A 24,712-nucleotide genomic window follows, 5' to 3' on the forward strand; every position below is an offset into this window, starting at 1 on the left:
CCAACTCGTATGCCGGCCAAAATTAGCCTATTTAAAGAAATTGAACGATACACCGTTCCCATTACATAGTCAAGAATCGTCGACCACATTTAATTTTGTATAAGAGTTTAATTCTGTGTTCGAGTTGGACCGTGTACGAATTTGCCACGCACGAGTTGTGGAAAGAATGTAGCAACCTAGACGCTGTTTCTTTTTCTTCGTATATCATCTCAATGGAGGTAATTGCAAAAATGATGATAAGACATGAATCGGGGACTGAGAAACATTTCCATTTTTGTTAGTAAATACTTATAAAATGTTTTAAGTTGTCCTGTGTGCGAGTTGGTCGCGTACGAGTTAACCTGTATTCGGCCTATGTACACGTCACTGTGTATAGAGGTTATATCAGACCCATTGTGGAATATGCAGCCCTATTATGGCATTGCGGTATTTCCCTCACTCTTTTGGATCAATTAGAAACCATCCAAAAAAGAGCATCTCGCAGTATTTTTAGGCCACAAATATAATCATTATGATCAAGCATTAACCACTCTGGGTCTGGAACCTTTATACATTAGAAGGACCACGCTTTGTACCAATTTTGCATTAAAATCATAAAACTCAAATTAATTTAATGGTTTGTCAAATCAAAAAGCTCCCATTCTATGAATCTAAGGTCCAAAAGAACTCTTCATGAAGGAACATGTAAAACTACTCTTCTCAAAAACAGTCCAGTTCCTCATTTCAACAGACTTGTCAATGATGCTCTCAGTGCACGCCCATCGTCCTCATAATTTAATATATGTATTTGTTTTAGAACTTGAAACTGGATTAGTGTAGTTTTTGCTGTGCAATATTTTTGCCTCGTACACATGACAATACCTTGCTGATTTTTTTTAATGCTTTTTTATTTATACATAGATGTTTTATGTGGTTCATACTGTTTATTCTTAACCTGTATTTATTTGTTTATAATATTTTTAATGTAAACTGTCTTGTTATCTGCAATGAGCAGATTTTTTAATAAACCATGATAACAAAATAAAAAAAGAGCTTAAGGAAAATGTTATATTCAAAGACCTGTTGTCACAGACGTCATGGTTTCTCCAACTAATAGCTATATGCTGTGATATGCTGCACAGCTCGGTAAGGGAATAAATAAACTTAAAATGAAACAGTTCGTGTTATGATGGGCTTCCATAGTTGTTTACGTTTAGAAAGCACAATTGTACATGATAATATAGTATTGTTTTACGTTAAAGGTATGTAAACTTTACTTTATCGTCTTTTACTTCATAAATGCGTAAATATATTTACACATACATTAAGTAAACTTTCAACTGTCAAGAAAACTTTTACCCAACATGCATTATGTAACTTTTTTATACAATTGCAAACGAGTTCGTATAGTACATATAAAACATGGTTAAATTTTACACAACTTGTGTAATTTTTTTCTGAAAGTGTAACGTAACAGCTAGTGGGTATTCCCTTGTAATTACAGTTTCCAATTTTCACAAAATAGCTTCTGCAGAAAAAGGACCAGCTTTGAAATGAACAATGACGACCATCGCAGCCATAAACAGTCACGAATCGATATGAAACGGTGCGACACCACGTACGAGCGAAAGCGGCTTCCGGTAATAAACACAGAATCCTCAGCAGCAATCAAGGTTGGTCTAGATAATTACACAACCGCGTAAACAATGAAACGATACGCATCGAGAGGGCCGTAATATTAAAGATATTGCAATTAAGATACATGCATTGTGCCTTCAAGGTTCAAGGCAGTGTTGATAGGATACGCCCTACGAGTCAGAAGGAATTGAAATATGAAATATTAAATCAAACCTCTTCGTGACAATGGAAGGGAAGCCTAAAGAGTCATTTGCCCATAGACTACATGCATAAATACATCCTAGCCGGTACAGATGCGACATAACAGAACGTGGATCCGATGTTTTTACACTTCTTTCGGCGATAATGATACTGAAACTGCTGCAGCTTTAAGCTCCTTGTCTCAGGGTCTTATTGTCTTTAAATTATATACAAACAGCTAGTAAACAGAGCCAATTAACAACGAAAGAATTGTATAGGCTCGGGCGTTGGGTTCTAGGAATGTATCAGTGTTGCTGGGCGCTCTCTGGTGGTAAAATAAAGTTGGTACAGACTATAACGGTAACTTGATTACGACACTTTGCTAAACACGCGGAACGAAGAACAAAGTGGGATTTTTTTCTCTCCATTTCTGATGTATTTAATCATTACAATCAAATTTGGACAGGCAGCAAGTCGTTTCGTACACCTCATTTTTAATACGAAAAGCACATCAACTGATCAATTAAAAAATTAAACGAGTGAATGTTTCTATGTTTTGTTTTTATTTCACAAGCATGTTCATATTCACACAGCGTATACAATCATTTGAATTATAATTGAACAATATTGGTAAGTATGTGCTTCAATGAGATAAAGATTGCTTCCTCTTAGCTTCTTGTTATGGCAGCTCGGCATCAAATGAATATAACACTTTATGTGTTAATACTCATGTAGTTTTCTTCTTAATACAAATCGACCCTTAGTTTGAAATTAGGGTATTTTGATGACCCATACATCCTAGTAGTCACGTGTCAAAATGATATAACTGAAAAAAATATTGTCTTAAACTATATCAATTAACTTTGTTACACATAAATCTATACACGTATTTGTATTTAAATATTTTCCATATCGAACATCACAATTACAAATGCCAATGAAAATGTTGCATTACGGCAGCAATACACTACACACCTTATACTATTCACCTAAATTATTATATGACTATTTGATATCGTGAGTTCAATTTCTTATATTGACAGCAAAAATACATTGGTTCATGACATGCTTAAACATAATTAAGCAAAGACTACATTCAACACTAGTTCATACTTTTTTTTTCATTTATATATTTATATTTACATTGAATACTATTTAATTTTTGTGTAGACATTTCGAGCATGGGTTGGCAGGCCTTAGGGCTACAGTGTTTCAGTACACTTTTGTTTACCCTGGCCGGTTTGGAATGTTATATTGTTTTTGTTTTCTGTCCCTCTATCTCCTCTCCCCTGTCAAACTCCCTTCCCTCCCCCCTCCCCTGACCCATTCTTACTCGCATTCTTCAGTCTTGTCTGGTCTTACTTTTCAATTTCCAATTTTTGTTTACTTTTTACTTTTTATTTGCTTTGTCATTGTACTTTTGTTCATTTGTTGGCCGAATAAATAATAATAATAATAACAATACTCCGAACGAAAGCGAACGCGTCCTTGTGACGTCATGCCAATTTTTCCTGCAGGGAATTCGCAAAAGTTGAACACATTTCAACACCAAGGCATTTCTTAGCGAATGCTTTCCTGACGTCAAATGCGCTTTGCAGTTACAAACGTGTAAAGTATGAACCGGCCTTTAAACTCAAAGTTTGATCACTAAAAGATTTGAATTCTCGAGAGTCGGGTCGTAGCGGTACTTTCCTCGCCTTCCACCGCTGTGACCCGGGTTCGAATCCTGCCTGGGCCAATATGTGGATTGGGTTTTCAGTCCCTGCCTGATTCCGTGGGTTTTCCCCAGAATATTCTTCTGGGCTTTTCCTACCACCTCTAAAACTGTAAATTCTTCTCATTGTCTTCTCTCCACAGGTTTCCTCATGCTTGCGAGCTACAGTGCCTCGGGCGCTTTTGAGGAATCCTTGGTTTCATTACCAGAAATGATTAATAATGGTTTACCACTATAGCCACTTCGATTTTTTTATTTTGTGTGTGACATATCACGGTTTAACAATTCATAAACAGCGTTATCTTAATATATACAATACAAAAAAACTATGCAACAAACGCACTGCAAAAGTTTAGACGTTTCTGTTTAGAGCGGAAATACTTTTAAAAAATATATATATATATTTATATATATATACTTTACTTTTACTATTCATCAGGTGAATTGTTTTCCTTTTTTTGACTTTTTTTTTTAATTTCAGATAATCTTGTTTATATTGCATTCCACGCAGGAAACTTGGCGATAATAGGTTCATTAATTTTAATATAAACTGTGAACATTGCCCTAATGTATAGGTTTTCCCGGGTATTTTAAAACATATTGCATTCAAATTCACCAACTCTAACATTCAATTTCGTCCGGGCAAAATTTCACACTCGTTATCAAATTCAATTTAGTCATTTACCATTCAGTTTCAAAGTTTGGTCACGCTCTTTAGTCACCTGCTCGAGAATATTCGCCATCACAAAGCTGTTGCCAAATGGCAGCATTCAGAGATCAAATTCGTCTTATATAAATCAATCACACGATTTGAATTTCTGAATAACGTCTTCGGCGTAGATGAGACAAAATTGAATAACCCGAGAAGAAAGTGTGTGCTTATTGTTTCAATTTGCTTGAACTGAATTTGAAATTGTCTGACAAAAGACAAAATTGTACATAAAATTAAACGAAATTAAACTTAATCGATGTTGATTAACCAATTTGAATATTACAAACAGTAAATTCGAATGACAAACGTTTTAAAATAGCCGGTAAAACCTATATTTTTTTCCGGGAGCTACTTCTTAAGCTAAAGACAAAACAACTCATAAGAGTCCGTAGTGGTTATTCTAAATCTTCAGTGTATCCTTACTTTGTGTAAATATTCCTCCTACAAAGCATGGTATTTATTATCAACCTTAATATTATCTACCGTCGCATTTACTTTTATAATGAGTGAAATTTTGTCAGCGCTTTTGGAGAGAATCACCTGAATGCTTCAGCTGAATTAACCACGACGACATCCAAGCAGCTCCAATCGCAGAGCGGGATAAAAAAACGATCCAGTAGGCTCAATGCGTACTACCGTGGCGACCACACTCTCATCAAACAGGTTAGTGACCGGGGTGTCGATATCGGTGTTACCGATGAACACCTGAAATGAATCACAACGCAATAAACGAAGATTTGTATAAAAATAGCCTACTTGTAGTAAAGTCTAGGACCAAAACTACAAAAAAAGTGGGCATTCTTAGCTGACGGGGTCCTCCTTCGAAACAGAATTTCAATGAACCGTAATAACTATATAAAGTAAACTGCTTGTCTTGGGTGGGCACTCACTTTTCTGATCATTCTCAGCCATGTTATAGACATAATGACTTATTATAGACATTATAGACATAAGTTTCTGTTTCAGCTTCAGAGCGTTTTGCTATTTTGGGGCCAAAATCTGGACTAAATTGGTTTTGTTTAAGCGTGTGAAATTTTTCGTGGACGAAATTGAATGATAAAGTTGGTGAATTTGAATGAAACATCTTTTAAAATAGCTGAGAAAACCAATCAAAAGCAGGACATGCTTTTTTGTTCACACGTGGTATAATCAGACGCGATTTCAGAATGGCTAAATGGTTGCATGAGCATGAAACCGTACGAAGTCGTAAATAATGAAGTTATCATATTGCAATAAAAGCCCAAACAAAAGCCCAAACGAAGTTAAATGTAGCTTACAGCAAGACTTAGTAAAGATTGATGTTTACCTTGATGTTTCCGTTTCCATCCATCACGTGTTCACGGTCGGATGAGGGCTGCTTCTTGTACGCCACCTTGTACGCAGTCACAAACGAATCGCTGCCGTCGCCTTGTGTGGTGACCCCAGTCACCACTGTACTCTGGACGAGGTCCACCTCGATCCAGGGATTGGCTTCGCCACTGTATACATAGTGAAGAGAGGATGAGGAACAATGAAATAACAATACTCCGCAAATCCGCTTGTGACATGGATTTGAAAATCAAATATTATTATTGAAACTTGTTACAGTGTGCAATTCAAATGCGCATGAGTCCGGGTTGGGCTTTGGCCGGGGGTGATAACGTTTTTTATATAATGGAAAGGAGAACCATTGCAAAAAAGAAAAACAATGCCAAACAAAATAAAACAAAACGTACAGGAACAAAACCCCACTGAGGCAATTAGATGTTCATTAATTAAACACATTCAGGAGGGTTTTGTGGCATTGTAATGATACACAGTGAATATGAGAGTGAAGTGTCAGGTGTGGTATTTCCCTTCGATACCTACCTTGAGGTTGTCCATCCCTTGTCATGGTTGAGGCGTCCATAATAAGCACGGCAACAGGTGTAACTACCCGACGCCGTGATGCGATCACCTTGGATTGTCCCGTCCTCCATACCAAGGGGTTGCGGACTGGAACACTCTGCTGGCAACAAATGAGTAAGCAAATGAAATATTTATTCATATTCATAGTTTTAAAAAACCAGTAATATTGAGAGAATGATAATTTGATCGTAACTGCAAATGTTACCTTACAAACATTAGATTGATAGGAGGGCCTCGTTATTGCAAATAAGAAAAAGCCCCCCCCCCCCCTCGAATTTGGCGGTCAGAAACATTTTGAAAATTGGGAGAAAATACAATGAGCATGACAATACACCAATGGATTTTCCGTTGTTCATCTTTGTTGGGTTTACTCTGGGGGGGGGGGTGCACAAAAACACCTGAAGGGATTTTCTTTTAATTTGGAGAAGTTGGGTCAGCAGCTGTTGATGAAACTTGATTAACGGATAAAAAAAAATTAAATGTTCAAACTCAACCTTGTCATAGAACAGATCCATATGCTAATTAGTCAAACCTACGCTTTGGGATATCTTAACCCTGCGTAGAGTGACCTCCGTACCTTGGGTACGCAGGTGACCGAATTTTTTGGTGAAAAAAAATGAGGGCCAATGACGGTCACCTTCCATCTAACCCTCATTCAACCCATGCCAAATCAGATGGTTCAATGAACTTTGCAGCCAGGGCTTCACCCAAGCCGTGTCAACAAACTTTCGACCAGGCCTCCTGCCAAGTCTCATTGAAACATATACAAACACCTGTAACTTGACACAGCCATCTCCCTTCATAGCCGCAAACCACAGCCACCAGTCAATTATCTTTTAAGTGCACTGTCTGGCAACTGCCTGGACACTGTCTGGCAAGTGGCTTTTTGTTGTTTTGACATGAATAGGGTCTTGCGTAGTGCGGGGAAGTACCTGTGGCCCAAAGGGCCACCGTTAGCGAGTTCTGATAAACTTTTTTGTAAACGCTGCGCAGGGTTAAGACGACTTAAAGTTAGGTATGTTTCCACGAGTCAGATAAGGTGGGTTTCTTCGTACCACCCGAAGTAGGTTTCTCCGTACCAGCTGGGGTAGGTTTCTCCGTACCAGCTGACGTAGATTTCTCCGTATCGGCTGGGGTAGGTTTCCCCTTACCAGCTGGGGTAGGTTTTAGATTGATTGTAGGGCCTCGTTATTGCAAATATAAAAAAAGCCTCCCCTTCCCTCGAATTCGGCAGTGAGAAACATTTTGAATTTGGGAGAAAATTCAATGTGCATGACCATGAAACAAAGGATTTTTCAATTTTTTTTTTTTTTGGAATTTACTCTGGGGAGTTGCTAGACTTGATGACAAGTCGTTAGAAACCCGTATTTTGTCCTTGAACTTCAGTCGAGCTCCATCGGCGCGGCTGGTATACGACTAGTACCTAATCGGCGGGGTTGCGACAAATCTAACGACTTGACGATTACGTTCTAGCAACGTTATTCATATATGCAAGCAGTGCAATACATATGGAGTGTATTTTTCCGGTGAGATCCAATCGCGCACCGCTATGCAAATGAGGTCTCATTGATTCATTTCGTTAGATGTGGAGTTCTTCTCAATACGTCAGGGACATGTTTGCAATTCTGGCGACGTTTTAACGACCAATACACTCAGCTTGCTCAATTGTGTATAGAAAAGAAATGTATCATTGTGATATACTTGATTTATTTGAGTCGTGTATGCCCTTTAATGAGTTTTGTGATGTTACACAACACAAAGTACAAACCCTCGAAGGAATGAGAACGATTTTCCGTGCTGGCCTAGAATACACTCTGGAATCTGAACCAATCAGAGTGCTTCCATAGAATTCGCAAAATATCAAAATCAAAATACTCCCATATGTTGTGTACAAAATTGAAAACGATTTCTCCAAGTCGGTAATTTATCAGAAATAGTCAGCATCATTTGGTCTGGGAACCAGACTGCGCGCATTGCAGCGATATTTTGCGTGCGTGGAGCCAGTAACCGGTTACCGTACTCAAAACAACTACCGACTTGGCACCAAGTCTAGGGAGTTGCACGAAAACACCTAAATGTTTTGTTCGAATTGAAAGAGTCGTGTAACATTTTTGAAGCAAACAAGCAAACAGGAAACATATCTCTTGTTAGCAGTCGTTTAACGTCATTTGCAGCCTTCGATGGACCTTGATATTCGGTAAACAAAAAAGTTCGATCTCAATACAACACAAACCTTGTGATAGAATATATCCGCATGCTTGTTTGTCATACCTAAGATATAGGTGATCGTAGGACGACTTACCAGCTAGGGTGGGTTGCCTCCTTCCCGGGCAACGCTTCCGTATCTCTTGCATGACTTGCTTCATCCAGTCATCCGGATTATCAGGATCAGGTTCCGGTGGGGGACCGGAGTAACACACCCTCTGCTGGCTCTCCACACCAACCAACAGCACTTTGGAATTAATTAAATCAAAACATAGCTGCAAGCCAACAATGCCATGATGGTCACTCTATAAAACAATGTGGCTAATAAAATATCAAATTGGTATTTTTACAACTATACGACAATCAGAAGGAAACAATGTATGTTTCAGGTGTAAGACTACTGCATTAGAGGCCATTCAAAACGTTTGATGTTTTTAAAGTTCGAGATTCACTTCTTTTTTTTTTTCAATTAAAAAAATAGAACATAGTTCTTTTGACTTGCCAATTCAACTTTCTGCATGTGTTCCAATTCGTAAACCCTTTTCCCATACCGCACGGGTACAGTATGCATTCGGTACATGTACAACATACCGTGTATTGTGTAAAAGTCCATCGGAGCATCATATGCATGAAGACCAGTAAAGCTAGACTAATAGCCTAAATCCGCCTCATAGGTCCGACACTTCATAAGTCCGACGCCTCATAAGTCCGGAATTTCGGACTTCAATGAGGCGTCGGACCTATGAGGCGTCGGACTTGTGAGTGGACCCCCGATATCCGGCCTTACAGTACGCTTTAAAGGGCCACAACATTAGAAACACACTCTTGGAAAAAAAATGGTCTAGTTAACTCATTCTTTATGATGGGACTTGCGGATTTGCCGAAGTCAGTTGAGCGTGATCGGCTGACTAATAAGGTTTACGCACAAAACCCCGAGCCAATGAGGTTTCGTATAGAAAGCTGGCCGAATCACTTTTTGCGAGAGTGTGCCGGTAATTGCTGAGCCTGCATACTGCCAAATTTACCAATGGCATCCCTATATTTTCTCGTGCTAATAGGACCTATTTTTGGACCCTAATTTTATCAAATCTGCTGTTAGATAATAGCCCAATAGCTAGGGAGATGATCCTGGGAAGTTGGGGTCAGCGCAAGTCAGCGTGAAATTTGCGCGAAAAGTGCGTGCGTGCGCGTGCGCGGTTAGTTGCTGTACAGATCTTGGTTGTGAAGGTTGTTCTGAAAGGCCAGCTCCGTATGTACACAACCCAGGCTCCACGTTGCGATTACCAGTATAGTGCAGATAAAGGTAAATCACAAGTAATACTGATATCGTGTGTTCATTGTTTGGATGTTTGGAGAAAAGAATTAGAAGTTAAGAAACCGGAATATTGGTGTCATTTGTGTCTTATTATGTCTCTCTACTGAATAAAATTGTCGGATTGATCCACCGACATGTCAGACACCAACCCAATGCACCCTTCTACTCGTCCATCCATGTCCCCTCCACCCGTTTCCCTCCCGACACCATGGTTCCATACAATTCCCCCATTTTCCCTGCCCCGCAAGGTGACATGTCACGTTTTGTAGTTAACATCCCGCATGAACTTCCCCGTGCAGCTTTTGACCCGGAGCACTCATTCCTGTCGCTACCGGGGATCCTCCCGCCAGCGACCGGCTCGTTGCAGTGGACAACCGCAGGGTATCCGGCCGAGGCCTCCACGCCCACACCGTCACCCCACAGCAGAGCACTGGAGCAACCACTCTTTCACGGCGCCGCATCATACGATGGAGCCACTGATGCACCGATTGGTCCACCGATCGTTTCCTCGGCACTCGTCTGTACAAGCCAGGTACATGGAGTCAACGGGGACGCGACAACCCAGCACAGCAATGGCTCCGCATTGCAACCGTGGCACGACGGACAAGGGCGACTGCACTTCGCTGGCGGTTCAATGATAATACCGACGGCTAGCGCACCGGATAGCGCTGCGACGGTTGTGGGGGCACCGACGGGTTCATCGGTTGCACCGACAGGTTTATCGTTAGTCAATCCACAATTCATAGGTGAGCACCACGAGCACGGAGCAAGGGGCGTCGGTTCGGCGCAGCAACCTATGGGAGTCGGTCAGCGACCATGGAACGGTACCCCAGGGTATGATTATGTTCGTGCCGCTGGCGGTTCAGGGGTCATACCGACGGCCAAAGCGCCAGGTGGCGATGCGTCGGTTTCTGGAATAACGACGGGTTCATCGGTTACACCGACCGGTTCATCGGTTGGCAATCAACAGTTCATCGGTGCACACAACGAGCACGGAGCCACAGGCGTTGGTTCGGCGCAGCAACACATCGGAGTTGGTCAGCGACCATGGAACGGTACAAGAGGGTATGATAATGTTCGTGCCGCTGGCGGTTCAGGGGTCATACCGACGGCCAAAGCGCCAGGTGGCGATGCGTCGGTATCGGCGAGTTCATCGGTTACGCCGCCCGGTTTGTCAATAAACAGTTCGTCGGTGCACACAACGAGCACGGAGCCACAGGCGTCGGGTCGGCGCAGCAACACATTGCAGTAGGTCAGCGACCATGGAATGATACACCAGGAGTCGGTTAGCGAAATGTTCGTGCCGCTGGTGCTTTTCCACAACATTCAAACACAAGCACGTTTGCAGCAGCTGCGACCCGATAGATACAATGGGACGACTTCATGGACTGCATACTATCGACACTTTGAAATGTGTGCCAGTATTAACGGATGGGGGAGATAGAGAAAACGGAGTATCTTGCTGTATCCTTGGCCGGAGCAGCCCAACAGGTGCTGCAGGGTCAGACAAACGATGGGACACCATTAACATTCAGCGGTCTGGCGAATGCTTTGAAAGCAAGGTTTGAACCAGATGGACGGAAGGAACTATATAGGGTGCAACTTAAGAACGGGCGCCAGAAAAATGGAGAGACTCTGTCGGAGCTCGCACAGGATATTCGGTTTATCGTTGAGAAGACTTTCGGCGAGCTTCCAGCCGCCGGGGTGGCAACAATGGCCAGAGATTATTTTCTTGATGCTTTGGCAGATGGAGACACGCGGACACGGACGCTTCAAATGCGTCCCTGTAATTTAGAAGAAGCACTCACAGCTGCGATCGAACTTGAAGCGATAAATGGTGCTGAGCAGGAGAACAACACCAAGAGACTACGCTCCGTAGGGGAAGGGAAGGAACAGGTGGTTGTCAATGAGGTCAGCAAATGTGAACCCCACGACAGTACCGTATCCAAGCTTGAGCAGCGTATGGAACAGATAGGCAAACACCAAGCACGAAAGGCCACCACAGAAAGTGTTTCATAGCGGAACCATAGCCCCGGTTGGGGCGGGCCTCCATGTAGCTGGGCACATCAACGGAACTCCAGTAGAAATGCTTCTCGATACGGGTGCGACTATCTCCATCGTTTCCAAAAGAGTGGTAGATCACTTTGATAACAAGCCAATAATCAAGAGTTCTAGCGTGCAAGTTTTCCAAGCAAACGAGACATTGCTAAGTGTTTATGGGGAGGCAACAGTCGAGCTTCAGCTAGGTGGTAAAAAAGTGCACCACGAAATGGTGATAGCTGATATTCATAATGACATTCTTCTTGGATTGGACTTCCTGGACAAGCACAACTGCGTCATCGACGTTTGAAGAAGACACCTCGTGTATGGAAATTTGGAAGTTCCTCTGAGAAACATCAACGTAAGACAACAGAGCTGCCGAGTGACGGTGAAAGATACAGTAGCTATTCCACCATTTTCTGAGATTGTTGTCGAAGGTGACATAGAGCGACAGAACTGTGCAAATGGCATTGGGATTGTTGAACCGATCCAAAGCTTACTGGAGAAGCACAGCATACTTCTCGCCCCAGCAGTGACTCGGTATGATACGTCTTGGGTTCCGCTTCGCATCTGAAAACCCAGTGAGGACACCGTTATCTTGCGAAAAGGAACAGCAGCGGGTTTGTTCCAGACCGTAGACGTTATTGGCCCCCCAATTTCCAGCACAGAAGTGAGAACTTCGTCCCAATTAAGCGAGGAACAGAGGGGCCGCATACACAGGCTTATTTGCGAACACCGAGATGTGTTTTCTCAACATAAAGGAGACATTGGCCTTACTTCTTTAACTGAACACTCTATAGACACCCGAAGTGCGAATCCCATAAGACAAGGGGCTCGTTGCATACCCCTCCTTCAGAAAGAGACGGTAGAGAAAGAAATCAAGAAGATGATGGACGGCAGCATCATAGAACCGGACTTTGGGCAGCGCCTATTGTGCTCGTGAAAAAAAAAAATGGTTCAGTTCGATTCTGCGTTGATTATCGTAGGCTCAACGCAATCACTAGAAAGGACGCTTTCCCAATACCCCGAATAGACGACTCATTCAAAACACTTGCAGGATCCAGATATTTTACAACATTGGACCTAGCCTCGGGGTATTGGCAAGTACCAATGAGCGCGGCAGACAAGGAAAAGACAGCTTTCTCAAGTCATTGCGGGCTGTACCAGTTTAGGGTCATGCCGTTTGGGCTTTGCAATGCCCCATCGACCTTTGAACGTCTAATGGAGAGAGTCCTCCATGGGCAAACAGTGGCAGATATGTCTTGTGTACCTAGATGACGTCATTATATTCTCCAAGACATTTGAGTCGCACATTGACAGACTGGGAGTGGTGCTAGATCGCATACGGCAGGCCGGACTAAAGCTCAAGCCGGATAAATGTCATCTGCTTCAGGAAGAGGTTTCCTACTTGGGGCATATTGTCTCAAAAGGAGGAGTCAAGACAGATCCAAGCAAGACGCGGCAAATCGAGGAATGGCCAGTACCAAGAAACATACAGGAGGTGAGAAGTCCCTTGGGCCTGGCATCATACTACAGGAGGTTTGTAGCTTCCTTTGCAGTAATCGCCAGACCACTTCACAAGCTTACAGAAAAAGACAAGGACTTCAGCTGGATGCATGACTGCCAATTGGCTTTCGAACAACTGAAACAGGGGCTCACTTCTGCTCCGGTTTTGGCATACCCGAAACTTGACGCAGAATTCATTCTGGACACCGACGCCAGCAATAGCGGAATAGGTGCTGTTCTTAGCCAACTGCAAGATGGTCAGGAGCGCGTAATTGCTAGCGCCAGTTGTGCCTTGTCAAAGCCAGAGCAAAATTACTGTGTAACGAGAAAGGAGTTGCTTGCTGTCGTACACTTCATCAAACACTTTCGACCTTACTTATATGGGTGCCGCTTTCTTCTTAGAACAGATCATGGATCTCTCCGATGGCTCTTCACTTTCAAAGAAACAGAGGGGCAGGTTGCAAGATGGCTGCAAGTGCTGGCAGAATATGACTTCAATATTGAACATCGACCGGGACGCAAGCACAGCAATGCCGATGCCGTGTCACGAAAGCTGTGCACTTGTACACGGTGTCAGAGCGACCAAGTTGAGCAAGGATACGACAGCAGGGAACAACCATCGCGTGAGGGGCGGACACAAGTTAAGGGAGACCAGCACCATAGCACAAAGGAGAAATGCCAACGAATAGAAATGTTGTGGAAAATTCAAGAGCAAGATCCAGACCTGCCAACTGAACCAGTCCATTCACTACCTGCGCAGCATCATACACACAGTTCAGACAGCAGTCAGTTCATTCGTGAGGTGTCGTCTTTCTGTTGGCTGAAAGGTTTCACTGCTTCGGAGTTGAGAGAAAAACAAACAGGTGACCAGACTCTGCAGAAGATCATAGGCTGGCTGGAAAGTGGAAATCCACGACCAACTTGAAAAGATGTGTCTGCTGAGGGTACGTGGCTCAAAACTTTATGGGGGCATGGCAGCAGCTTTGTTTGCACGACGGCGTGTTATACAGGCGTTGGAACGAGGATGATCGGCACCACTCTCGGTGGCTTTTAGTAGTCCCCAGGTCCCTCCATGGGGACGTTTTCAAGCAACTTCATGACCTTACAGCTGGCCACCTCGGCATTAACAAAATGCATGCAAAGGTGAAGTCCAGATTCTTAGTAGAGGACTTGAGAGACTCAGTGGTGACGTGGTGTACCCAATGCCTCCAATGTGCCAAACGCAAACCTCCTCCCAACTGGGGCAGAGCACCAATTAGACAACAGATTGAACGATTCAATCGCACGCTTAAAGACATGCTGCGCGCCTATGTTGCTGAAAATCAGTTGGACTGGGACCTTCATTTACCACTAGTGATGATGGCATATCGGGCATCAGAGCATAGCAGCACTGGACAAACACCCAACTATCTCACTTTTGGTAGGGAAGTAGAACTGCCGGTAGACCTGGTTTTAAGATCCCCAGAAGAACCCCAAGAAATCACTGAATATGCCATACACCTGAGATAAAGAATGCACGAGGCCCATGAGAAGGCACGAGTACACCTTCATAAGGCCGCAAAGCACCAAAGGCGGAATTACAAAGTAGCAGGCAAGCCGAAGTGTCTGGAACCAGGGACTGCTTTGATGTTAACAGTTGAGCAAAGAACTGTTGGGCTGTCTCCCAAGCTCCAGCCAAGATGGGTAGGCCCATACCTTGTAACTGAAGTGCTAAATGGTGTCAACGTCAGAATCCAAATCCAACGAGGATCACGCCATAAGCCCAAAGTTGTCCATATTAATCGTCTGAAGCGCTTTGTGGGTGAAGTTTACAAGTCATGGTGGAGGCCAAAGAGCAGTGCATTACAGCAACTTCCTGGGTCCGAGGAGCTCGAAGAGGAGGGGGAAGAGGAAGCCCCTCGAGTTGTTCTGCAGCCGGATTCGTCTGGTGGAGGCAAGGAGAGCAAAGAGGCTACCACAGAAGGGTTCTCACAGAAATCAGCAGAAGACCACAACATGCAGGAACATATTGAAGTCGTCAATGGAGAGATTGGGGTTCCACCAGTTGCTGAACCTAAGAAAACTTCAGACACATACGGTCACCATGAAGGGCACAACAGAAAACGTCGACCTCCTCAGCGTTATGGCGAATGGACCGAATAACATTTTTAACTACGGAGCAAATACGAACTAACCTAATCCCCTGTTCTCTGTTGTATTCTCTGCAGATGCCGAGAAGAATTCACAGCCGTCATCACCGGGATTCTCCTCGCCGATCGCCCACACCTGACCGAACCCACCAACGACATGATGAACGAGCGGAAAGCTGCAGGTGCCTCGAATGCGATAAGTCATTTGGGGCCACGTCAAAATTGGCAAGGCACATGGCCGAACAACACCAACCACGTGATCGGTTCCCCTGTCCGTTTTGCGACATAATCTACGGCCGGAAGAACGACTTGGCGAGGCACATCCGACGGGCTCACACAGGCAATCTTGATGCAGGCAACAAGTCGCCGGTATCAGTCAGCAACTCCCCCAAAGCTCCTAAGACGCCCGAGATCTCCAAGACGCCCGAATAGAAGTCCGGACCGTGCCTGGAATTACACTTGTCTCCAGATGACGTGAGGCGTTTGGTTTCGCCACAAGGTGCAACATCCTTAAGGAAAGTTATCACACCCCCAAGTTCTGCAACGGTTTCGGGCCAATCAGATGAGGCAACAGGAAAGCTCGTCAAGCGGAGGCGCGTTTTCGACCTCTACGATGAGGATTCCTTGATTGCGAGGATAACTTCGGAAATATTCTTTCAGGAGTAGGACATGGTGGTCAACTTATAGTTTTAATTGTTCTTGTTTTTTAGAACCTTAACTTGTTAATGGCGTTTTTCTAGTTAAATTTGTTGTTCGTGAATGCGGGACGCATTCTTTCCCCGGGGAGGGGATGATGTAGAGTTTGCAGAATCCAGTATAGGCGGCGCTGTTTAATTTTAGTGGAGGTTAGGGTCAGCGCAAGTCAGCTTGAAATTGGCGCGAAAAGTCATTGTTTGGATGTTTGGAGGAAAGAATTAGAAGTTAAGAAACCGGAATATTGGTGTCATTTGTGTCTTATTCTGTCTGTCCACTGAATAAAATTGAACCACCGAAAACGCTACAGTATGGAAATAAGGATGGGGCACAACGTGCCTTCCCCTCGTCCTAAAAGGACATGACAGGGTCAATGTTGGTAGGGATAATCATACTGGTAGTAAATGTAGCAGCCCGGCCCCAAAAACAATCTGGGATTCTCCTTTACACCCGCATAATTATTACCACATCAAAATCAAGTTTTGTTTAATCGGCTGTCATGGTGATCATACAAAAACTCAAAGTATTTTTTTCAACCCAACACACATTACTTCAAAGATAGGATCATCAAATTCAACAGTGATCGACAACTGCAAACGTGAGGTTTTGAAATGGTCTAGCTAAGCTGGACTGCTATTGTCAGCAAACCTGCCATGGTTTTGAGGACATACTCTCCAAATTCCAAAGAGTGAAAATTCACTCCATTCGAGTGAAGATTAACTTCCACAGTCGAAAACTAGGGACTAGACGTTTGAGAGTGAAATTTCTTCAATCGCAAAGATCGAGTCTCCACTCGAGCTTCGACTGAAGTGGTTCTTTGTTTTCAGACTATTTCAATCGAAAATGAGAGTGATTTTCACTCTAAAACGTCTAGTCACTAATTTCACTCTTTGGAATTTATAGAGAGTACCTCAGGGGATAGATATTACATCTTACCTGCCATTGCTGACAACATCAGAACCAAAGCTGCTGCTCCATCCATGTTCCTAGATGAGGTGAATTCAGAGCACGAATGCGATAGATGTATATATCAACGACTCAAGCACCTACGCGAATTAAAAGGCTACGCATTAAACCACTGAACAAAAATCGGGTAACAGCCTCAACTCGAAAACTTGCCCAAAACTTTGTCTGATAAGTGCAAATATTGGCAATCCGTTGTGTTGTTTGTATTCTTAAGCGACACACACACACCAACGCGACCTACTAGAAGTAAGCTACGCAGGTAGAGTACTGCACGACGATGGGGAATGTGCCTAAGACCGTGTCTGACGCTATGATCGACGCTATGATCGAGAGTCTGTTATATTGATAGAATCACCGATAGGAACAACCACGGCACAGCTCACCCCAGCAGCTGCGCAGCCGTATACCACTGAACAAAATTACGTTATAGCAAACCTAGCCAATCAGGAACTAGCCTGGAACGTTAAAATTATGATACAAAAATGTACAAATATTGTAATAACGAAGTTTTGTCATTGAATTAACGTGATCATGATGAGGACGTTAGATTGCCTTGAAAATCGCATAATGCCCTGAAGCCAACAAACTTGCTCAATTAACGAACCTTTATAATTAACCACTAATGAAGGTTTAGAAAATGTGAAGCGAGAGCGCAGATATTGCAATTATATAAGAAGTTTTGTCCTTGATATTAACGTGATCATAGGATTTTGAAGGGGACGCTAGAATGCCTTGAAAAGGCGACATATTAAAACATAATGCCTTGTAGCCAACAAGCGTGTTTCCATTAACGAACCTCCGTAATGAAACGCTAATTAACTTTGGGAAAATGTGAAGCGAGAGCGCGGCTATTGCTTGAAAGAAAATTTGTCCTTTGAATGAAATTTTATCTGGTGAGTCTTTCGATATAGCCATTTTAAATTGGTTGGAATGGAAAAATAGAACTGGCCAGTATGATAATAGAAACGTTATGGTCCAATGCATGCTGGAAACTAACCAAATCCGTCGGAAATTTGCTTGCTCATAATTGAGGTTTAAACAGTAATGTGGCTGTTTTTCTACAAAAAAGTAGAACATGTAACAAGTTATAATGGGCTATGATTAACTGTAGACTGAAATTCATTTTATGCCGTTTATATTATTACCTGTGATTTAATTTCACTTTTATTTTAAATATAGAAGGGCAGCATACATTCCCACTTTGCAATATAATTAAAAGATTTTTGTTGGAACAAAAAGCGGTAAGTATATTTCAGGAAGTCCAAGATCGGTGCATGCCAAAGGTTGGGGGGAGCGTGGTGGGTGGATGGGTGTTTCCCCTCGACATGGTTGGTTTCCCAGAATAGGCGGGATAATGTACTGCCATCTTAAATGGAATAGACCCTCGGTACCAGAATTTGCTAGTCGTTGTTGCTAATTAACTAATTGCACATGGAGGTTACAACTGGCTGCCTGCTGTCACTTATTAATCAGTCTGCCGACATAATGTCTAGACTAACTAATACCTATTTAATAATATTATGCATTCGTTGGGTGTATAGATACTTCTACCCGGCGAATGGGGGGTGATGGGGGATGACCAAAATCCAAAAATTGCCTGGCCGTGGCAATGCGAAAAGCGGTGGGGGGGGGGGGGGGGCTGGACACCGCATTACACTAGGGGCTCTTCAAGATGTAGATGTATTATCAATATGTATCCTCTTTCCTACATCAAAACGACGCATTTTAAAAGCTTTTAATAGTGGTATTAATATAGGCCTTTGCAAAAAATTTAAAAAAAGAGCCTGCTTGGTAACGGGGGTATTAATTTTGTACACTATCGTGTAAAATAGTAATATTTATCGTAGCATTTGAACAGCGACCCCATTCAAAGTATGGAACGAGCCCCCCCCCCCCCCCCCCCTCCCCCTTTATTTGACGGAGCCAAGTGTCGGGACAAAAAAAAACTGTCTACCTTTCAGCATTTATTTGCTTATCGGCACCCCTCCCCCCTGCAAAAATTCCTGGATCCGCCCCTGGGCTGCATCCCCGCATCACATCGCATTCTGGCGGAATGCCAAAACAAAATTCCAACATGTTTCTCGGGGTGCATAGGGTTAAAAAATATTCTGTCAACAAGTATAGTGTGGCGGGACTGTTCCCGAAGCAAGTTATTCCTCGGACCAGGGACTACACAAAGCAGTCTAAAGGCTAAAGGATGCAGGCTCGTTTTGGGTGGAAATCTACCGCCGCAGGAATTGATCCCTAAACCTTCTGTCAATTAGGCAATAACACAATAACAAGGACAACTGGAAACTGAATGATCGGTAATCTCAAGTAACAACGATGATTTATTTCAGAGACAACAATTAAATGATTCAATGATTTGGGAGTAATTGTCTTGGGCAGCTTTATTACAACCTGTGGTTTTCGAATATGAGCCCTATTTACAATACACAACTAATATCGCACTGCTCACTCCAATAATCACTGCACAAACTAAGGCTGCATTACAGGAACGCTAAAGCAATGCACAACCAATGCTGCGATACATGAACGCTATAGCAATGCACAGGCCAATGCTGCAATATAGGAACACTACAGCAATGCAACAACCAATGCTGCACTGCCTAAACAATATCGCATTGCATAGCTTAGTGCCACTGTGGAGATATGATTCGCGCGCACGTAGCACTACGAAACCATGGGCCCAGCCCCAATCAACCACAATGCACCCGCAAGTGTACGGCTAAACTGTCCCACAGTTCGCCCGCGCGTAGCTAGCATATAGCGCCAAACACCATATAGCAATACATACCACAGCGAGAGCACACTCAACTCATGTTTGTACAGCTCGCTGCCACTTGCCAGATACTACATTGCCAGACTGTCATTGCTTTTCTTTTCATTCATTATTTGTATAATTTCGTTCCCTTAAATAGATAATATTTACAGCAATTTAGGGCATTTTTCTTTTGAAGTTTGGAAATGTGGTTTGGAGAATTTTGTTTCTCAAAGGAAAACAAGTATCGATGAATGTAATATCGCTTCAATTGTGCATAATAGTGGTAAAGATCTGGCGATTTCTCGTTTAAACGGAAGGGCACAATTTTCAAAGTGAGAGACCTAAAATTAGAGATAATCTTGGAAGATAAGAAGGGTATAATAAAATTTTAAAAGGTTACGTATTGTAAAGTTGTGCGTTTACATTTGTTTTTTATGGATGTGACCTTATATCAGGAGTGTGGTTTCGTTTTGGAATATACAGAGGTGAAGGGATAACTAAAGTGGCGCTAATGAGTAGGTACACGTTGACCTTTGGGCTATTTTTGCCCTCCTGGTTGCTACTTTGGGGCAACCTTATGACCCAAAATCACTTTGTTCGGCGATTATGATGCTGGTCTTTTTGTCTTTAAATTGTATACAACTTAGTAAACCGAACCAAAACCGAAAGAATTGTAGGGGTGGGGCGTTGGGTACGAGAAATGTGTCAGTGTTTCTGGGCGCTCTCTGTTGGTAAATTAACGTCGGTATAGATGATGACGTTAACTTGATACGAGACTTTGCTTAACAGACGGAAAGAAATACAAAGTGGGTAGTTTGTTCACTTTTCATGCATTTTTGTTTGGGGGGGGACAATCAAACTTGAACTGACAACAGGTCGTTTCCTTCATCTCATCTTTACGCAAAGCACATCAGCTTATGAAATACAATTTAAGCTAGAAATGTGTTTGTGTACGAAAACAAGCTGTTTCGACTGTTTTTGAAATGGCTCTGTGAAATGTGATGACTCATCATAATATTTCACCATTAATTTATGGTGTCATCATAAATGTCATAAACATGAATAAAACACAACACTATACACAAAGTACAACTGAATCAGACCTTTACTTCTCGAGACCTCAGCAAATTGCGCTTTAAATGTGAGGTCACATGACACGTCATCACGACTTAAATATACATTTATAACACGTTCCTGTCTGTAATGATTCAACCCAATTGGATTTGTCTTCAAGAGATGTCTTCAGGAGATATAGGGCTTTCAAAAATGCACCTTTAATGTGACGTAGGTTGACGTTTGGGGATCAAAGGGTTAGGATGGTCGGGATGGGTAGGCGGAACTGAGCCACCCCTTCCCCATGAAGTATCCCACATGGCCTGCGTCTCAAAAAGCCTCTCCTAACAAATTCCTACTGCTTGGCTTTATGCGCCTATCCCTGTTTCAAACCGATGGCAGATGTGTGGAAGGCAAGTTTCTGGCGCCTGAAAACCAGATCGCTCCGGGCAGGTGGGGCTCGTTATCCATGGGAGGTAGCCCACCTAGGAGAAGGAAAACTCTGATTTCAAACCCCAATGTCCGGGGTAATGGGACGTACAACCAGGGGCAGGTAGGGCTCCGATGCTTTGGTCGGCAACCTACCTAGGAAAAGGTCACTCCAAATTAAAACCCGACGGTTCTGGGAGAGGAGTTGCGACCACCCAGAACCTACATTCGCATTGAAAAGCCAGAAACATGAGTATGAAAACTACAGCAAATTGTATACTGCCAGCAGCCGGAGTCTGCAGGAGAACAGCGGAAGTGACACGTGCACGCTCGTCTTGCGAGCAGTATGACGGCGTCCCCTTAAACCCTGAGGATTCCTCGAGAAGGGGGGGGGGCGGCTAACAAGTGCAGGAGATCTGAAGCACTACTAAGGAACAAGAGGAGCAATTGACTCTCGCCACCATGAACGTTCGAACGATCAGGGAGGTTTCGAGAGCCAAGGAGCTAGCAGAGGCGATGAGGAAGCAGAGAGTCGCCGTGTGTGGAGTGCAGGAGCAAAGGAGGGTGCATAAAGAAGACAAGAAGGGGGGTTTGGACATTACAATGGTAGATGAGTACCAACTCATCACGGCATCAGCATGGAGGAATGAGGCTCAGTCGGCAACCGGTGGGGTTGGACTCGTGCTAAATTAATAACAAGGAGGCACAGACGACGATCATCTGTGCAACTCGGACATCCAACAGGGTCATCCTTGCTTCTTTCAGCAATCCAACCCTGACCATCGTGGTTGCCTACGCGCCAACACTCGATGCGAAGAGCGAGGAGAAGGATTACTTCTACAACGACCTCAGGCACGCAGTAGAGGCCGTCCCAGTCCACAACTTCCTGTGCATTCTTGGCGATTTCAACGCTAGAATCGGACAGGAGGATGCTACATTCACCTATTATCTGGAAAAAAAATAACGACAATGGGACTCGGATGCTAGAGCTGATGGAGGACTACTCCCTCCTCGCAAGCAACACGATGTTTGAGAAGAGAAGCGGTCGTCTGTGGTCGTGGCTGTCACCAAGCGAATCGAAGGCTCAGATGGACTTCATCCTGACGAGGCTAAAGTGGCGGAGCAGCGTGGTCGAGTCAGGTGCCTACAAAACATTTGCATCTATGGGGTCTGATCATCGTGTGGTGGCGATAAAAGTGCGCCTTTGCCTCCGAGCGCCTCAAAAGGCAACCAAGGGAAAGGTCCAGTACGAGTGGTGGAGGCTGAGGGGTAACAGCGAGCTGCAGGAGAGGTACGCTGTGGAGGTCAGCAACCGGTTCCAGGCTCTGATCGAAGAGGGGGAGTCAACAACGGATCGCTATGGAAAGTTCGTGAAAGCTAACGAGGATGCAGCAGAGGAGTGTATGGACAAAGTGCCAAAGAGGGGGAAGAAGTCTAGGGTTGCAGCGGACCCTCGAGTCATCAGATCCAGGGAAGACATGGTAGCAGCGTACATTAAGCTACTCAAGCACCGCTGTGAAACCAATCGGGAAGAGTACAACAACAAGAAGAAGGTTTTATACCTAACCTATGATGCCATCGAAGAGGAGGAGCTTGCCAACAAGATCAAAAAAGTGGAGGAAGCTCATCTCAACCACAAGCACAGCAAGAGCTGGAAGCTGATCAAAGAGATCACTGGTAGAAGTTCCGCCAGACCCTCTCAAATCAAGGGCGAGTCCGATGAAGAGCGAGTCAAGGCATGGTACAACCATTTCAAAAACCTTCTCGGGGCTGAACCAGTGATGCTGGACGTACAGTCTGAAGTTGAGCGCGTTTTCGAAGATCTAGACATCGAGGATGGGCCATTCACTAGGGAAGAGTATGACTATGCAAAAAAGTCACTGAAGGGAGGAAAGAGCAGTGGTGTGGATGGAGTTGTCCCGGAAATACTCAAGTATGTCCCCATTGACGACATCGTGCTCGGCTTCATCAACAGTGCTATGAGAATGGGGAACTTCCGGATCAATGGAGCACCCTCAACATCATTCCTGTTCCAAAATCCGGGGACCTCACATCCACCGAAAACTACCGGGGCATCAGCTTGTGCTCTGTCATGGCAAAAACATTTAACCGGATGGTTCTCAACCGTATCCGCCCTGCTCTAAGACCCTCTCTAAAGAACAGCTCAAAATGGTTTTCGCCAAAAAAGGACAACTGTGGGTCAAATCATTGCACTTCGGAGGAGCATCGAGGGCGTCAAGAGCAAGAATCTTTCTGCTGTGATGACGTTCATAGACTTCAAAAAGGCTTTTGACTCAATCCACAGGGGGGAGATGCTCGATATCCCTAGTGCATATGGGATACCAAAGAAGCTTGTGGAAACTGTGACAGCATCCTACTGCGAGAGCCGGCGAGTGCCTCCAGTAACAGTCACCGATCTGGACTTCGCCGATGACATAGTACTGATCTCAAACACTGTGGAACAGGCTCGTACCCTTCTCCTCTCGGTGGAGGAAGAATGTTTTAAGATGGGATGACATCTCAACGCTGGGAAGACCAAAGTGCTGGCATAAAACACGACTGACGCTACCGTCCACACCAGAGACGGCACGCTGCTGAAGAACGCGTCCGATTTCAAATATCTTGGAGCGTATGTCGATTCAAGCGGAAAAGACATCAAGACCAGACGAGGATTGGCGTGGTCAGCACTTCGCAGCATGAAAACTGTATGGACGTCAGCCATCAGTACAAAGCTCAAAAGACTCTATGGTGCAGAGACGTGGACCCTCACAACCAAGGAGGAGAAGTCACTGGATGGATGCTACACTCGCATGCTACGTATAGCCCTCAACGTATCGTGGCAGGATCGTATGAGGAATGATGACCTCTACAACGGCATGCAGAGAGTGACTCACAAGATCAGACAGCGTCGTCTTAATCTCGCTGGCCACTGCATCCGCCACCCTGAGCTTGCTGCCCACCCAACCATACTGTGGGAGCCCACCCAGGGCACTGCCTTAAGAGGCAGAAGAAGTCTGACCTTTGTGGACCAGCTCAAGAGGGACACTGATCTCATATCTGCAAAGGAGCTGCGCACCTGCATGACAGATCGAGACAGCTGGAGGAAGAGGACTTGGGGACTGGCTCGTGATGTCGTCACTACCCAGGCGATCCCGACATGATGATGTTGTGGACACCTGATGACGCCATGGTGACAAGAATTTTTGGGGACCATCTGCGGATGTCGGTCTCTCTGTGTACTGAGTCTGAAGTCGAAATTCCATCTACAATCGCGATGTTTAATGATGACCTGGATGTTCAATACTAACATATGAGGTTACCCAAGAACTTGGAACAGGAGCTGTCGTTGCCAAGAAATTCGAGAAAAAAATTGAGACCCGATACGAATGTGAAGATTTTGGGTTCAGCGGAATTTCTGAAAAGTCGGTCGACTAAATCCTTTACATGCCGAACAATAGGAGTCCTCCGGGGTACCTGTTGAATCGTATGCGCATGCGCTTAA

At 44.0% G+C, this 24,712-nt stretch overlaps 3 protein-coding genes across 3 annotated transcripts; 2 read left to right on the top strand and 1 right to left on the bottom strand.

The window, feature by feature from the left end:
* Positions 1 to 4,781: 4,781 nt before the first annotated feature.
* LOC119731217 (EGF-like repeat and discoidin I-like domain-containing protein 3) lies at positions 4,782 to 17,019 on the bottom strand. The gene is made up of 5 exons (XM_038204300.1): positions 16,935 to 17,019; positions 8,413 to 8,562; positions 6,072 to 6,207; positions 5,530 to 5,701; positions 4,782 to 4,928 (listed from the first exon to the last, which is right to left on the bottom strand). Exons 1-5 carry the CDS (start codon positions 16,978 to 16,980, stop codon positions 4,782 to 4,784), a joined length of 651 nt encoding a protein of 216 aa, XP_038060228.1. The 5' UTR covers positions 16,981 to 17,019.
* A 4,653-nt stretch (positions 17,020 to 21,672) lies between these two features.
* LOC119731224 lies at positions 21,673 to 22,174 on the top strand. The gene is made up of 2 exons (XM_038204313.1): positions 21,673 to 21,866; positions 21,955 to 22,174. The coding sequence occupies exons 1-2, from the start codon at positions 21,673 to 21,675 to the stop codon at positions 22,172 to 22,174; spliced, it is 414 nt and encodes a 137-aa protein (XP_038060241.1).
* Positions 22,175 to 23,906: 1,732 nt separating this feature from the next.
* Positions 23,907 to 24,371, top strand: LOC119731233. The gene has a single exon (XM_038204323.1). The coding sequence runs from the start codon at positions 23,907 to 23,909 to the stop codon at positions 24,369 to 24,371; it is 465 nt and encodes a 154-aa protein (XP_038060251.1).
* The last annotated feature ends 341 nt before the right edge of the window (positions 24,372 to 24,712 follow it).

Source organism: Patiria miniata, unplaced genomic scaffold, assembly GCF_015706575.1.
Source record: "Patiria miniata isolate m_02_andy unplaced genomic scaffold, ASM1570657v1 HiC_scaffold_1, whole genome shotgun sequence".
Lineage (NCBI taxonomy): Eukaryota > Metazoa > Echinodermata > Asteroidea > Valvatida > Asterinidae > Patiria > Patiria miniata.